The sequence below is a fragment of the Cuculus canorus genome, chromosome 10 (assembly GCF_017976375.1).
Source record: "Cuculus canorus isolate bCucCan1 chromosome 10, bCucCan1.pri, whole genome shotgun sequence".
Classification (NCBI taxonomy): domain Eukaryota; kingdom Metazoa; phylum Chordata; class Aves; order Cuculiformes; family Cuculidae; genus Cuculus; species Cuculus canorus.
The window spans coordinates 8,730,504-8,745,619 of record NC_071410.1 but is presented as its reverse complement, the minus strand read 5'-3'; the positions used below and the strand labels follow the sequence as shown (position 1 = coordinate 8,745,619).

Below are 15,116 nucleotides of genomic sequence, written 5' to 3'. Positions count from 1 at the left end.
CCTTACCACCACCCCTCCCACTAGATCAGGCTGCTCAGGGCCCCATCCAACCTGTCCTTGAACACCTACAGGGATGGGGCAGCCACGACTTCTCTGGGCAACCTGGGACAGTGCCTCACCACCCTTACAGGAAAACATTTCTTCCTAAGTTCTCATCTAAGCCTCCCCTCTTTCAGCTTAAAACCATTCCCCCTCATCTTATCCCTGCTCAACCTTCTCTCTAAGGATAGTGGTCTTATTGCAGTCTGCGGTACCTTTCAGACCCAAAGCATGTGCTTAAAGCTGAGGTTTTTCAAAGAAAACTGCATGACTTCAACCTATTTGGAAATTTAAATTTGAATTCTCCAAAGGATTGTGTTCAGATATCTCAGTAGCTTCCAGTGTTAGCTAGAATTTCTTGCTCGCAAAATTCTGCTTCAATAATGTTAAGATTTCATTTCCAGAAGCTTACTCAACTGTACAGAACACTTCATGGAGCATATGCTAAGATATTGGAAGTAATGCACACAAGGAAGAGGCTTCTTGGAACCTTTTTCAGAGTGGCCTTTTACGGACAAGTAAGTATATACATCAGCTACCCCTCACGAGGCACCCTGGCCCCTAAAGCTGCTGCTCTGCCAGCCTTTAAGCTGGCGCAGCCACTGGCATGTCTAGATGAGCGTTTTGATATTGCGACTTTGAGGTGAGGGTTTGTGTCTCTCTCCAGCAGCTCTTGATTTATTCTGAAGTTTTATTCTGCTGGTGGGATTTTCATAGAAGAACTCAGCAGTTCAGAAATGGCTTAGCAGGGTTCAGAGAACACCGGGAGATTGTTGTAATTATAGTTATTATTACGGAAACATAATTTTCTGTGTATAGGGTATAACAGTATATAATCTTCTATGTAAACAGACATTTTCTTCTACAGACACTTGCTGCTCCCCTCTGTGTATTAGCAGAGTGGAAAATGGAGGCAAAATGTGTATCAGTGTGGGTTACAAACTTGTAGAGATGGATTTTTTGTTAGCTGAGGTAGCTGGAAAAATGGACAAGATCCAGTGCTCACAGTCACAAGAAGAAGCATGATCTTATCATATCTGATTAATTATGCTGAGCCTGGAAGCAGTTGCAATTTTTTTTTCTTCATTCTCCTTGTGTCTCTAAACTATCTCCTTCTGCCTTTGGACCCATAACCGTGAGGGAGATGCAGGACCCCTCTTTAGAAAATTCTATGTAAATTATATTAGCGCTGCCTTTCCTGTTTCCTTCTTTTAGAGCGGATGATGACTACCCCTGAAACCATCCTGTGTTTGTATCTTTGAACACATACATACACCCCCCTCCCCATATCTATCTAAGCATTGACTTTTGCTGCACCAAACATATGTTTTAATTTGTCTTCATCTTATTTTCAGCTTTGGGTATGTAAAAAGTAAATAAAGTTAGCAATAGATAAAAGGAAACAACTGCTAGTGTGGTTTTCTAGGGGCTGTAAAAATAACTGAATCAGCTCCTAAATTAAGCTATGTATCCTATCATCCTCCTTAAAACTAACACTTGATCCAGTTCTGCACTTTAAAGCTTTGCTGGCTTTCTATGCCAGCTACACAGAGACAGTTAGAACAGTGTTACAATTTCTGACTGGAACAGGTTGCCAAATAGGAAGTTTTCATGCTGTTTCCATTATAGGGAGGCATGCAGCCACAACCTTTAATGCAATTGTCTCTAGAGCAAATACACCGAGATCCACTTTCCTGAATACAAGAGGAATCAAAGCAGAGGAAACATATTTATTTATCTGTTCCTTTAAATCCCTTTCAGCCTACACAAAGTACTTCTCTTTAGACAGTTCACGTCTCTCATGGCTTTTTCAGTATATGTGTCTTTTGGCTGTTTATGCTTTTTTTTTGTGTTCTGTTCTCCTGCTTGCCTCTTTCAAGCTTTTCTGAAGGTCATATGCTGGCCAAACCCCTTTTCCACATTATTTAGATTTCCCCCTGGTCATACTCAAGCCTTTGTGCTCGTGTTTGTGTTGATTGAGGAAATGTATGGGTTTTTTTTACACAATTTTTGAAGGAAGCTGTTAAACAGGGCAAGCCATCGCCTTCTAAACCTTTTTGACTTTCTGAAATGTTAGTAGAAACTTGCTTTCAAAGTAGGAAATATAAAGTAAAACTTTTTCTCCAAGCAAAGAATCCCAGCTATTCCTCACTACTTGTTTGTGATTAATTGCAGACATTCTTTGAAGAAGAAGATGGGAAGGAATACATCTATAAGGAACCCAAGCTGACAGGCCTCTCGGAGATCTCCTTCAGACTTGTTAAACTTTATGGAGAAAAATTTGGGTCGGAGACAGTGAAAATTATCCAGGATTCTAACAAGGTAGAGTTAAACTGCATGAACAAGCCAACAAAATGTTATTAGCAGTGAACGTCAGGGCCACGTACAAGAGAGCGCACTGACAAGCATGACAAAAATATCAAACATATTCTATTAGTGTTCAGGGCCTGGGACTGCACTGCTCTAAGCACTGTGCAAATGGAGCACGGAAGGATGAGGTTTGCTCTGTGGAGCTGAAGATAGGACATAACAGAGCAGCCCTTCCTTCTGCCAGTAGGAAAAGAGCGGCAAGCCTTGTGTTTCACTCTCTTAGGAGCATCTTGCTTCAAATTGTCCTTGGCATCCTCATGCGCCCGTGTGGACATGTTGCGCAGCTTGACGAGTTTTGGTGCTGATCTGGTTCCCAGGCAGAAAGAAATGAATTGGGAATTATGGATGGGAAATTCCAATCCATGTTTCACTGTGTCCTGTTCTTGGGAAGCACTAGGAGCCAGCATAGAGGAGCAGATGATTGGAAGTGGAGTTACTTGTTGCTTTGACACCACAAGTCTACAAAAAAATCTTTTGTGCCCTTATAGCCATAGCTCCTTCCTTTTCCATGGAACAATTAATGCCCCCTGCAAAGACTGTTCAAACCCTTAAGTTGTAACCGTGGATATGACTGGGTTATTCAAAGTCATATTGGTGATCTCAAAGCTCGCTTTATTCAAGCCTGCAGATTTGCATGCCACAGCAGAGTACTGTGTGAACTTTAGCTTATGGCTTGGAAGCAATGCGGTCGTGTTAGAAGGACTAAGTAGCTCAGGCATGTACTCTGCTGATGGATGAAGAGATGTGGCTACATGTTCCAGATGCAGCTTGCTTGGCACCATATGAGGTATGTCTTGTGCCACCTCCTTGTGAGTCCGATAGTGGACGGTCTAGACATTACAGATGAGGTCAAAGGGAATATTTTGTGTCATTTGCCTGCGTGCAGTGGGGCTAGGTCAGCAGGGAATCGGTTTAAATCACATCCCAGTCCATAAATTAGGCCATTATAAGTTACATTGCTAATCTTTGTCCTTCTAGTGAGAAACCACCTTATTTTACAGGTCAATGTTAAAGACCTTGATCCTAAGTATGCCCATATTCAAGTGACGTATGTGAAGCCCTATTTTGAAGAAAAAGAAATCTCTGAAAGAAAGACGGAATTTGAAAGAAATCATAACATCAATAGATTTGTATTTGAAACTCCTTACACTTTATCTGGAAAAAAGCATGGCAGTGTGGAAGAACAATGCAAAAAAAGGACCATTCTAACTAGTAAGTAAAAGCATGTGAACATGACACAGTTTGAATCAGCAGCTATTTTTAGACTATTTTAGCTCATGAAAATATCAGAAGTTCTCTCAGCTGCTTTATCAGAATCGTGATACAATATTCTGGTTGAGAGAGGGAATCTACCTCATTTCTATGTGCAAATTTTTACAAATTAAGAAATAGTGATGGTAAATTATAGCCTTGTTCAAGATTTCACAAATACAGAGGGGGCAAGTGTCTGCTCGTATATGTTCTATGAAGAGTACTTTTATTTGCTGCATGACTTTTCAATCTGTAAACTTCTTTGCTCTTTCTCCTAGCTTTGAATTCCTTCCCATATGTAAAGAAGAGAATTCCTGTCAATTATGAACATCAGGTTAATTTAAAACCAATTGATGTTGCTACTGATGAAATAAAAGACAAGACAGCAGAGCTGCAGAAACTCTGCTCTGCTGGTGATGTTGACATGATCCAGCTGCAACTCAAATTGCAAGGCTGTGTTTCCGTGCAAGTAAGTCCATTACATTCACATACATGTCTCCAAATGAGTCCTCTTTTCACAATGCAACACATTTACTTTCCAGAAACCATTAACTACCTTGTTTGCAGCACTGCAGCCATCAGCCTGCCAGCACAGCTTGTCCTGCCACGTGCATTAGCAAGTGGCTCATGGTAATTAGTATTTTGTCCAGTAATGTTTACAGTGTCAAGTGCAAGTGTGTGTATTAGTTGGCTGTGGGTGAATGCTGAAATATATGCTTAGTTCTTGACGACTCTACTGTAAATATCAGGCACAAATAGCCTTTTTGTAAACTTGACTTTTCTCAAGCTCGATAAATGACCTTAAGATTCAGACCATACTGCTTTTCTAAACAGAAATAAGAAGAAAGTTATGAGGAAACAAATTGCATCTCTCTTTTTACCTCCATTTATCTTTCAGTCTTACAAAAAACTAGATGTCATCATTAGTGCAGCGCCAATGACATTCAAATAAGATGCTAATGTTTTTTGTAAAAGAAAAAAATGTTATTCCCTTCATAACTGCCTTTAAGTAACTCAAATGAAGTTCTAGCATAAATGATTTCTTACTGCTTTGGTTCTAGGTTAATGCTGGTCCCTTGGCCTATGCCAGAGCTTTCCTAAGTGACAGCCAGTCCAGCAAATATCCTACTAAGAAGGTGAATGAGTTAAAAGAAATGTTCAGGTAGGATTTCTAATGTAATAAAAATTACCCAGCTGGCTGGAACGTGGTACCTGCTTTGCTTATATTTTTGTCTGTCTCCAAAATCAGCAGATGCTGAATGCTCGGATGTTGCTTATAAAGATCCAGGTCACACAGGGTTGTGGGTGCTCACACATGTGAAAAAACCCAATGTAACTGTGTATGTCAAGAGTTTCCAAGCTTAAGGCTGTGATCTCTATGGGGTGGTTTGCTTGAATGCCTGCATCAATGGTTTGTGTGGATATTTGAGGTTATAGTGCGAAGAAAGGGTAATATCTTTGAAAAACAGATGTCTGACAGTCTTGTGTTCAGGGATCTTTCATATTGTGCACTGTTTCCTAGTCAGGGAAAAGGGGAACGTAGTTTTGTTTTCCAGCTTTGCAGTGCAACCAGAAGGACAAAAACAATCTCTATTTCATGAAAAAATCGCCAGAAATCCCAGTTGTGCTTGAAATGAAGCTAGGGAAATTAGTACCAGTAACCAAGATAATGTTACAGCTCCCTGTGATCTAAACTTTTTTCTAGAGGGTGTGTCTGTTAGCAACTTGACCTCTCAAGCACGTGTGCTATACATCACTTACATCCAGATCTGTCAAGCCCTGCTCTATTGATTTCCCTTTGTACCTGACCATGGCTTCCCTTCATTTGGTGACCCTGTGTGCAGCTTGTTGGACTTACCTGGGATCTACAAGCTATGTGTGGTGCTACAGGTTGGGGAGAAGGTGTGAGACCACTGTCTTGCACAGCAGGTGCATGTGTCCCATCTCCTGAGGATACAGGAGCTCAGAGGAGCTCCAGCAGAAAGCCCAATCCTGTGTTGCAGTCCCTCCCCATTCCCTGATCCACTGTGCCAGCGATCCTCTAAGAAAGTGACTTGTCCCAAACATTAGAGAAAAGAGTAGGGTGCAAGGGTTGTGGGGAAGAGATTTGCTTATCTGTTTGATTGTTTGCCTTGGTAGAAGACTTGACTATCGCAATGCCCAAAGTTCATTCCTTTCCTCCCCAGGAAGTTTATACAAGCCTGTGGCATTGCTCTGGAGCTCAACGAACGGCTCATTAAGGAGGATCAACTGGAGTACCATGAAGGGTTAAAATCAAACTTTCGGGATATGGTGAAAGAGCTTTCTGACATCATCCACGAACAGGCACGTACTCTGGGAGCCTACAGAGGTGGTTTTGTGTGCTTGAAAACTAGCTAGTGCTGAAACCTCATTGAAAATGAAGTGAAAACTTGATCACTCTTCATGTTATTTAGCTAAATATAAAAAGACGAGTAACTGAATGTGAAAACTAAATTATACACTTGGTGGATTCCTCAAACCGGTTTCTGTTGATTGCAAGTCTCAGCCTGGTCTTGGTATACAGTTTGCTTCAGGGTGGAGTCTTTGGTGACACATGATATCAGTTACCGGCTACTGTGGTCATCAGAAATCCCGTGTCTTGTTTTGCCTCATCTCTTCTACATTGTAAGAATCCTGTGATAAGTCACAGGCTGAAATTCTCTGGCAAAATTTCTATTTCCTCGGTTATATCCATCTTAAGTTCCTTTTTAAATTTTTTTTCATTAAAGGAGGTTTTCTTTTAATTGTAGTCTATTGCCAACATGCTCCATATATGCACTGTTAAAATATTTGTGCTAATTTATCTGACCTGTGTTTTAATGTTTTCTTAGATATTTCTAGGAAAATACTTTTGAATAGTAGCATCAGAGAGGTGAGGGATTCAAAGAACAGTTGCAGTTCTAGCTAGCATCATGCTGTGAAATTAGATGAAAACTGGCTTTCTGAAGCTCTTCTCTCTAATTCTGCCATCATTGTGACAAAAGAAAGCTCTTGGTAGATTTATAGCATCAAGAACAGAAAATGAATGGGAAAGACTCCATTGTGATTCATAGCACCTGAAATTTAGAAGAGTGTTTTCAGGATCTCCCAGTTACTCAACATACGTTCCATATGTCACTATTAATTAAAAATGCAACATTTTAAGTCACTAAAACTACATAGGCAAATTCCACAATAACTTGAGCAGTTGTTCAAACTAATGCTAAAATGTGCAAGTGGCACAATAATGCACCTGCACCAGGCTGCCCTCTGTGACTTAGGTTTATTTACGATAAAACAATGCTTGCAGAAATCAAACAAATTCTTGTTTTGGAAGAATACAATATAATTTCAGGAAAACAGTATGTGCAGTATCATGATGGGGCTGAATTTTGTGTAAGGGATTATAAGGGAGGATCCATTTGAGAACAGGTGGCTGCTGCATCCCACTTACATTTGTTGGATTTCCCTGCTGTTCTGCTCATGACTACAATTTTCTTAGTGTGCAAACTACTAATTTTATACATTTGTGCACTCATTTTTTTCATGTATACCATGTATACTTCACTACTGAATTTTGCTCAGTGATTTTCGTTTATAGGAGTTGCCACCTGCTTATACTATAAGCTGTTTGCAAGTAAACCTTTCCAAGACATTTCATTTGCATGCAGCTGCTGGAACTTTCGTGGTTTCTCAATTCTGCAATATTCAAATCAAAACCAAATCACTCAATTCTGCCCCATCTCAGTACAATAGTTAAGATTATCTTAAAACAAAGAAGCATTGTTAAAGCACACTCCCTATTATCTTGATAGGTTTACAAATTCACAGTCATGTTGCCTTCGGTTAATGGACAAAATATTACAGCAACCAAAATATCAAAATACAAGGCTCACTGGGAAGGATATACTTTTCACTTTCTTCTTGAATTGGATCAAATGGCAGCTTTAAAGATCACGTTGATGAGCAGTGTTCTTTATGGTTTTCCAACTTTATGTAGATAACCACTGACCTTTGTATTGCCATTAAATGACCTAAGCATCTAAGAAATTAAACTTACTGGAATATATTTTCCTTTTCTGCAAAATTACTCAATTAACCACTAACTTAATAAAAACTATATTAACATTAATTTAAGGTTCTCACTGCAAATAATAGGTGCTTTTCTAAATAGTGTCAGTGCCCCAAAACAACACAGGCAGTGAGCTTAGTTTGAGATGGCAGGACAGGTGCGTGACTCACTGGGTCAGCCAAAATCAAAGATAAAATTACACAAAATAAAAGATAAAATGCAGCGGAAAAGGTACAGGAAGCCTTGAAGAGTGGTAGAAAACTCAACGTCCAGAAACTGTTTATGATGGCCAGTGATCACAGTTTCACTAATGAAAATTCAGGCTGAATTAACTTCTTGACCGGTGAACCACAGAGTGAAACACAAATACGTAATCAGGTCTTGAGGAGTCCAGTTTGATCCTGTGCTGTAAGACCATCCTTTAGGTTATAAAGTACAAAATCCACGTGGCACAATGTGGTGAGTGTTTGCTGTATCCAGCTGCAGGTACTCCCTGTGCTTAACAAAAAGAACTATTATAGTTCGGTTACTGCTGAGATATAATAAATGCCATATGGAGAACTGCTTCTTGCCTATACTGGATAGTTGTAATTAAAAATGATCCAGTAATACACAGAACTGTGTAAATATGAATGCTACAGAAACTGCTAAATTACTCTTCTTTCTCATTTCTTTGTTACGCTGCCTTTGTGAAACAGCTTTGAAGACAAGGTTGGCTCTCTCTTTTGCATACCTTTTTAAACAGCTTGATTCTTATAACGAACTGGTACTTTTACTGAATTTGTGACTGTTTTGTTTTGTCTAGATCTACCATGAAGATACAATGCATTCACCATGGATGCACGACTCCTTACACGTCTTCTGTGCAATCAGCGGAACATCTGGTGACGGAAGTTACTGTTCACTCAGACCCACTGCTGAGATATAAACATATCAGTCATATTTTACAGAGCTTTCTCAGGAATACTTGGAACTGTACAAAGGATATTTAAAAAAATCCATGATGAGCAAAGATTCGATTTTTTTTCCTCAAAAAGTTGCCATGCTTTCAAACAGGGTGCTTGCTTATTTTGCTGAGCAACATTGAAAGTGCCTGGACATTGCACCACTGTGCTTGTTTTCTACTATTTTTTTTTTTTTTAAGCTAAAAATGTGTTAACAGGACATGGAAAGGCAGTAAGCTAAATATGTATTGGATTGCTGAACTATGAACTGAAACGATAACGGTACTATGTAAAGTTGTACAATGGAATATAATAAAATGTAAAACTTCTTTGTAAATAGAAGGAGCATAGAGTATATAGAAATTAGCATTTTATCGTATTTGCTGCTGAAAGCTTTATTGGACAGGGAACGTGAAGAAGAAATTTTAGTCACTAGTAAGAGACCTTCTGCTTCTAAAAACTGACTTGAAGTCTGGACACCACTATTGCACTCACAGCATGAGAGTAAACTTGCCCTAATATGGAGTAAGTGAGACCTAATGCAGAAATAATCATTTTCATACATACTCTGAGCAGATAATTCTAAAGTAGCCTCTATGAAAGCTGAGCTTATTATAGCTGATTTCAATGTTGGGTAACTTTTTGCAGTTATAGAAGGATGGATTCTACTCACTGAGAGAAGAGACTGCTCATTTGATATGAGATTTTCTTTTTGTCACTCGTGGTCTCACACAAATACAAACTCCAAGGACACCTTATAGTGTGTTGGGAATTATAAAGTGCTTTAACACCTTTCAGAAAAACTCTGAGATGTGCTTTAAAAAAAAACTATTGCAGTGCATCAAAATAACTCGTACAAAACTGCGGGATTTTTAACATCATATGCCATGCATGTTCTCTCTTGTTAAACAGCTCTGTTTTCTGAAAGCCCACTATTTTTGTCTGACAGGTGGTTGGAGAAAATGTGTTTTCCAGAATTCTTTTATTTCTTCTTCCTCTCCCCAAAGCTTTCATACATTATCTCTGTCTGTTTTCAATAAGACGCTTTCAGATGCAGGAATAAAAAAAAAAAACAGACTGATAATTCTTTTACAACATTTTTAACATTCATATTTTTCAAAATCCCATCAATTGTAAATATGGTTCCAGTAGTTCACGTGGGAAGGCTGGGGTTTTTTTAAGGATATGTAACAAAATGCCATAATAAAAGTACTCCTGCTGAGTATTTAGTTTAGCTATAGTGTCTATAAAATGTTAAGCTTAGTAGTTCTGTAAAAAAAACTATCTTCAAATAGCAATTGGGCCATATTTCAAAATGTTTATTATGCCCGATTCTAAATACTCAATTGTCTTCTGGGAAAATAATGTTGTGATCCGTAAATTCACCCTTTAGCTTTTGCAAGCAAAACAGAGATATGCCTGTGTAACAAAAAGGTCCCGTTTCTGCTTGTATGTGCTTTTATGCCAGGCAGCCTCTAAATTTAGCAGAAGAGGAAGAGGAAGAGAGACTGGTAGGTTTAAATACGGTTGCTACTTTATTCATTTTCATCTTTCAAAAAGTAATATTTAAAGGCAGGTAGTGAGTTCTCCCGAATTGCTTTACTAAAATGTGGTGAAGCTGTTTAACAGTAAATACGTTCCAAGATGTTTTTGGAGCTCGTTAAACTCTGCTAAAGGCATATTTTCAATACAATCACACATAATAAAGTGTGGACATCCGACAGCTCTTGCACTATAGCTCTTTTAAATACTACAGTTAACCTAATTGTTTTCCTGGAATTGCAGCGAAATGGGGTTTTTTTTTGTCTTTAATGTTGTGAGAAAACAACGTTGGCTGAATTTTCAGTTGCTGTTCCTTATGTTTACTGGAATTCCAGTGAAATTCTTACTCATGTTTTTGATGCCTTTAACGATTCAAAGTGAATTATTTTCTGAACGTCTCACTTCATTGTTGATATTGGAGTTGTCCTGTCATTATAACGGAAAGCTGTCTCAGTAATTCAGCCAAAAGAAGTATTTAATACCAGTCCAATTAGAATATGTACAATCACTACAGATCAGAATCCATGTGTTATTCTGATGAATAACAAAAATTATCAAGCCCTAAGGACTTGCCTCCTGTCCTGCAGGTAATTTGACTGGATTTTTAACAGAAAAATCACACAAAGAAGATTTGTCCTTTTTAGGTGGGTTGTAACAAGACTGGCAGCTTGGGTTTTCTCTACATTTTCACCAATCTAGAAATGATAGGGAGTGGTAATTAGCTATTTTACAGCTGTATCTGGACAACAGTGCCAAGAAAATGCTTGCATATTATTTTCCTATGTTTTTCCTGTGTAACTGTCCCAGTTTAAAGAAGTCCTCCAGATTTTTTTCTTATTTCAGGTTTAAATAGCTTAATTGACAGATATATCTGGGGAGCGTTCTGTATATGTGCCTGTTTTATGTAGCTGGTATTCACACTGGGTACTTCCTATTTGCTACCCTTTTTTTTGGAAGAATACAGATGTTTATTGCTCATTAACACTTTTGGTTTTCTTATACTGCCTAAGGAACGGCGAGAGTTTTTTCATCTGTAAAAATCAGTAGACATATTTCAAATTACAACCTGACCTGCACTCTTTCTCTCTATCAATACAGCTACACATGCTTACTTTATATATACACCTCTAATTATATTTGCTGTAAAACTGCTGCATAACATGTCAAGTCTCCAGAAGGGAAGCACTGGTAATTTTGCAATCGCTAAATTATTTGCATAAAAGGAGAAGAAAAAGGATCTATCAGTGAGGATTAAGCGTACTTGGCTGCTCTCAGTACCAGGACTGTTTTGGATGTGTTAGAGCCAGATTGTTTGCAAGCAGGACACGTAGTAACACAGGGTCTGCCAACACTTTATATATGAGAACATGCTTTTAGAGATTTACACACCTAGACAGAGTGAGTACACATTTACTCTCTGCTTGGACTTACTTCTTTTTTCTCTGCAGAGATTAGAAAGTAGTATTTTAAAATAAATCACTGCAGAGTTACGTTTCTTTCCCCAAAAAATCTGGAACCCCGAATTTACTGCAGCTAAGTATATATTTTTACATACTACCTGATGTTCTAAATTTCTTCTGAAAACAGAAATTTTCATGAGATAGACCAAGAAATGGAAAATCATGGACGTGAGAATGTCTGTAGTGTGTAACGTGTTTATTTTGTTTCACAACTTTGAACCACATGGTATTTTGATACAGAATAAAAGTTTACATAAGCATAGTGCCCCATATCTCAGAGGAGATCAAAAATATTTGTTTTCCATTCTTGTAAAAACAGAGTCCCATGGACTTCACAGACGGTTTCAAAATAACCCCATTACTTGACGTAACACAGCCCAAAAGAACTGGTGGAGAACACAAGTGGAAATCATAGAATCATGGGCTCAAAAGTCTCATACAAATTAAACCACATCTTACTGCATTTACGCATTTGAGAGTAGCATGTGTTCATTTGATGTTCACTGAGCTGAGTTCTTCTAATTAAACAAGGAGTTCTTAGTGGTTTCGGGAGTACTGTATTCAACTAATTATTACGTAACCACAGACTGTAGTACTTAACCTTTAAATAATATTCTTGTGTCTAACAATGGTGAAACAATTAAGATAATACACATAATATTTCAACTATTCTGGATGTAATTTACTCTCTTTTCATGTAAATTTAACACCTGCTACTACATATTCATAACAGAAGTGCTTTTATCATGCATGTTGCATATATGTGTGTTGTACAAGCCCTGTTGAACCTTCTGTGTGTGATGACAGAATGGAACGTTCCATTTGCCTCGGTTGTTAACTGATGTACCTCTGACGCCGAGTAATATGATCTTACGTTGCTCTCCTTATTCTTGTTTTATTTTTCTTGACAAATCACTAAGTTTGACAAGAAGCTAGGGCAAAAGCACATTTCAGTTGATCCAGGTAAAACAAGAGTTTATTCCAGGTCAAAACAAAAGACTACACAACAAGTCAAAAATAAGTGTTGCAATAAACACTTTTGCTTAGGAGGGTTTTTTTCCTTCACAGAACAGGATAAGTGAGCTGAAGCTCATACTGGTGCAACAATCACAGGGCTAAGACATAGACAAATGAGCTATTGCACATACTGCCTCTAAAGAAGATGACTCTAATAAATCTTTGAATACACAAGTTCACCAAATGAGGTTGTTAACACTGAATTATGCAGCAGCAAATAGAAGATGCTGATTCAGAAATCCCAAAGGAGCACAAATGCCACACATCCAGCTCGGAGGATCCTGAAAACGTGATTCATCAGCAAATCCGAGACAGACATAGAAATCCATACAAATTTACAAACAGGTGTGAATCACTAGTCCCAGCACATCATACTACTTGCCTAGAGGATATTCCTTAACTTTGTAATCACATTTTTGCTCTATTTTGTAGTTCCAATTTTCAAAGCCATCTATTGTCACTCTACTCCAACTCACTCAACTTAAATGGCAAATATATATATATATGGCAAGCTCAGGCAGTTTTAGTCGCTGTTGCATGATGCAATGGAAGTCAGGTACAACTACTGTTATTTATCTCACACCATCAGATAAAAGGCAAACTGCTTTTTGTATTGCTGCATTCTACCACTGTCTTCTATCACTGAAGCTTCTTCTATAGGTCTCTTGCAAGCCTTGGCCAAACGCCAGTAGGATCAGGTTCCTGCTCTTCTTGGATAATAACTGATCAATAATAAATCGATGGATAATAAGAGGCAAGGGAGTTATTCCCTTGATAAATAAATAGATGAATTAAATAGACCTTGGTATTAAGGGAACTGTGAGCAGAAAAGTTGATGCATGGACTTAAAGGAGCGATTTATTGGAGAAGAATACAGGTTTTGCACAAGCACACAGTTCCACATCTACCCGGAAGCACTCTTCAAAGGATGTAGTTTTTATTCCGCATCATTTCTGATTTCTGGTGATGCTTGGGCAGCAGCTTGGAGAGAACTTGCAGAGTTCATGGCCATTTGAACACACATATCACAAAACTAGACCTTCCCCAGAAATACTGAGGTCAAAAAGGGACAGATCCTGTGAGTCAGACCGGGTTTTTTCAGCTCACTATTTTGGATTTTTGTGCCTCAGATTCAGCTGTATTCTAATTGAGCCTTTTTTTTACTGACCCCGGTCATCTTCTGAGGAGCCTGTAATTATGTCAGTAGAGACCTAAAGTATTGACAGAAGCTACTGCAAAATCAGAAGTTAAAAAAGGAAGAATCTCACCATCAGTGTGGGGCAACTGAGGACTCTTCCACACCCAAAAATGACAATTCCCCACAGCCCTATGCTGCTAATTACCACTGCCTCTTGTTGGACTCGGTAATCATGCAATCACACCTGCATCATTTGTTAATCTGAGTTAGGGAAAACGTGCAGAAATAAAATGTTAGTTGGGTTTTTTTTTCAGTGCATCAGCAAACTCAGGGCACAGCCACAATCGCCAGCTTTGGTTACTTGGGTGGAAACAGCACAGGCAGATCAGCAGAATGATCATAAATCAGTTTCCAGCAAGCTTGAAGCCATACTGCAAATACTTATTTAACAGATCATTTTAAAGTTACCTCAGCTGTATCTGTCTGAGTTCCAGGCACTACAGTGCAGGTGTATAGTCTAAAAACAACATGAGCGAGCACGAAGATTGCAACAGAAAAATGCAGGATGGGACTTTGTGAGATTGAGAAATGGGAAATCTCGGGTAGGGGGAAGGGATCAAAGGCTTTGGCAGGAGTACTGATTGCCTTGCACCAGGATGAGAATGTGACAACAAGCCAAGCGCTCCAGGAAGAGAGAGCTGGGGAAATACATTTCAGCTGCCTCTGATGACAGGCAGGCAGCCAAAAGCACGCAAACCATTGCATATGTGCTTGGCTCTGGCCAAGAGAAAGAGTGGACAAAACAGAGAGAAGGAAAGAAAGAAAACCGAAAGCAAGAGAGAAAGATCACAGTATCTTGGATCGGGTTTATTGTAAAAAGGTCATCACTGGCAGGCAAAGTCCACGCCGGCTACAGGCAGCCACACAGTCTGATCATAGTCACACAATTTAAAGGTTCCACATCCTGGAACTTCAGCCATAATTTGTATTTTATTATAATTGCAGGACCTTGCAGCTAGGAAATTGGCTAAATTCTATTTGTTTTCCACGAGCATAAACACAAACAGGCAGAAAAGCAGAAAAGAAAAGCCAGCTCAGGATATACCCCACCCTGTCATAAAAAGATACGCTTCTCTTTTTCTAAAATGAGCGTCGGAAAAGCAGATGAACTCTTGCAAAACTCCTTGAAGCACTGAGTAAATACTGAAACGTTTCGTTGGCTTAGGGATAAGTAATTCTCACTAATGAATTTTTGCCTTGAAACTGAGCCAGAGTTTACTCTC

At 38.8% G+C, this 15,116-nt stretch overlaps 1 protein-coding gene across 6 annotated transcripts in view; it reads left to right on the top strand.

Moving 5' to 3' along the window:
• Positions 1–12,834, top strand: part of DOCK11 (dedicator of cytokinesis 11) — an 81,013-nt gene extending 68,179 nt beyond the window's left edge. For 2 of the 6 annotated variants that reach the window (XM_054075358.1, XM_054075357.1), the window contains exons 49-55: positions 444–557; positions 2,215–2,361; positions 3,411–3,621; positions 3,939–4,129; positions 4,722–4,822; positions 5,847–5,985; positions 8,538–12,832. In XM_054075358.1, the coding sequence (XP_053931333.1) occupies positions 444–557; positions 2,215–2,361; positions 3,411–3,621; positions 3,939–4,129; positions 4,722–4,822; positions 5,847–5,985; positions 8,538–8,660 (1,026 nt within the window). In that variant the 3' untranslated portion in view covers positions 8,661–12,832. Of the gene's footprint in view, positions 1–443; positions 558–2,214; positions 2,362–3,410; positions 3,622–3,938; positions 4,130–4,721; positions 4,823–5,846; positions 5,986–8,537 lie in introns of all 6 variants that reach the window. The other 4 variants (XM_054075359.1, XM_054075362.1, XM_054075360.1 and 1 more) reach the window with 4 other exon arrangements.
• The last annotated feature ends 2,282 nt before the right edge of the window (positions 12,835–15,116 follow it).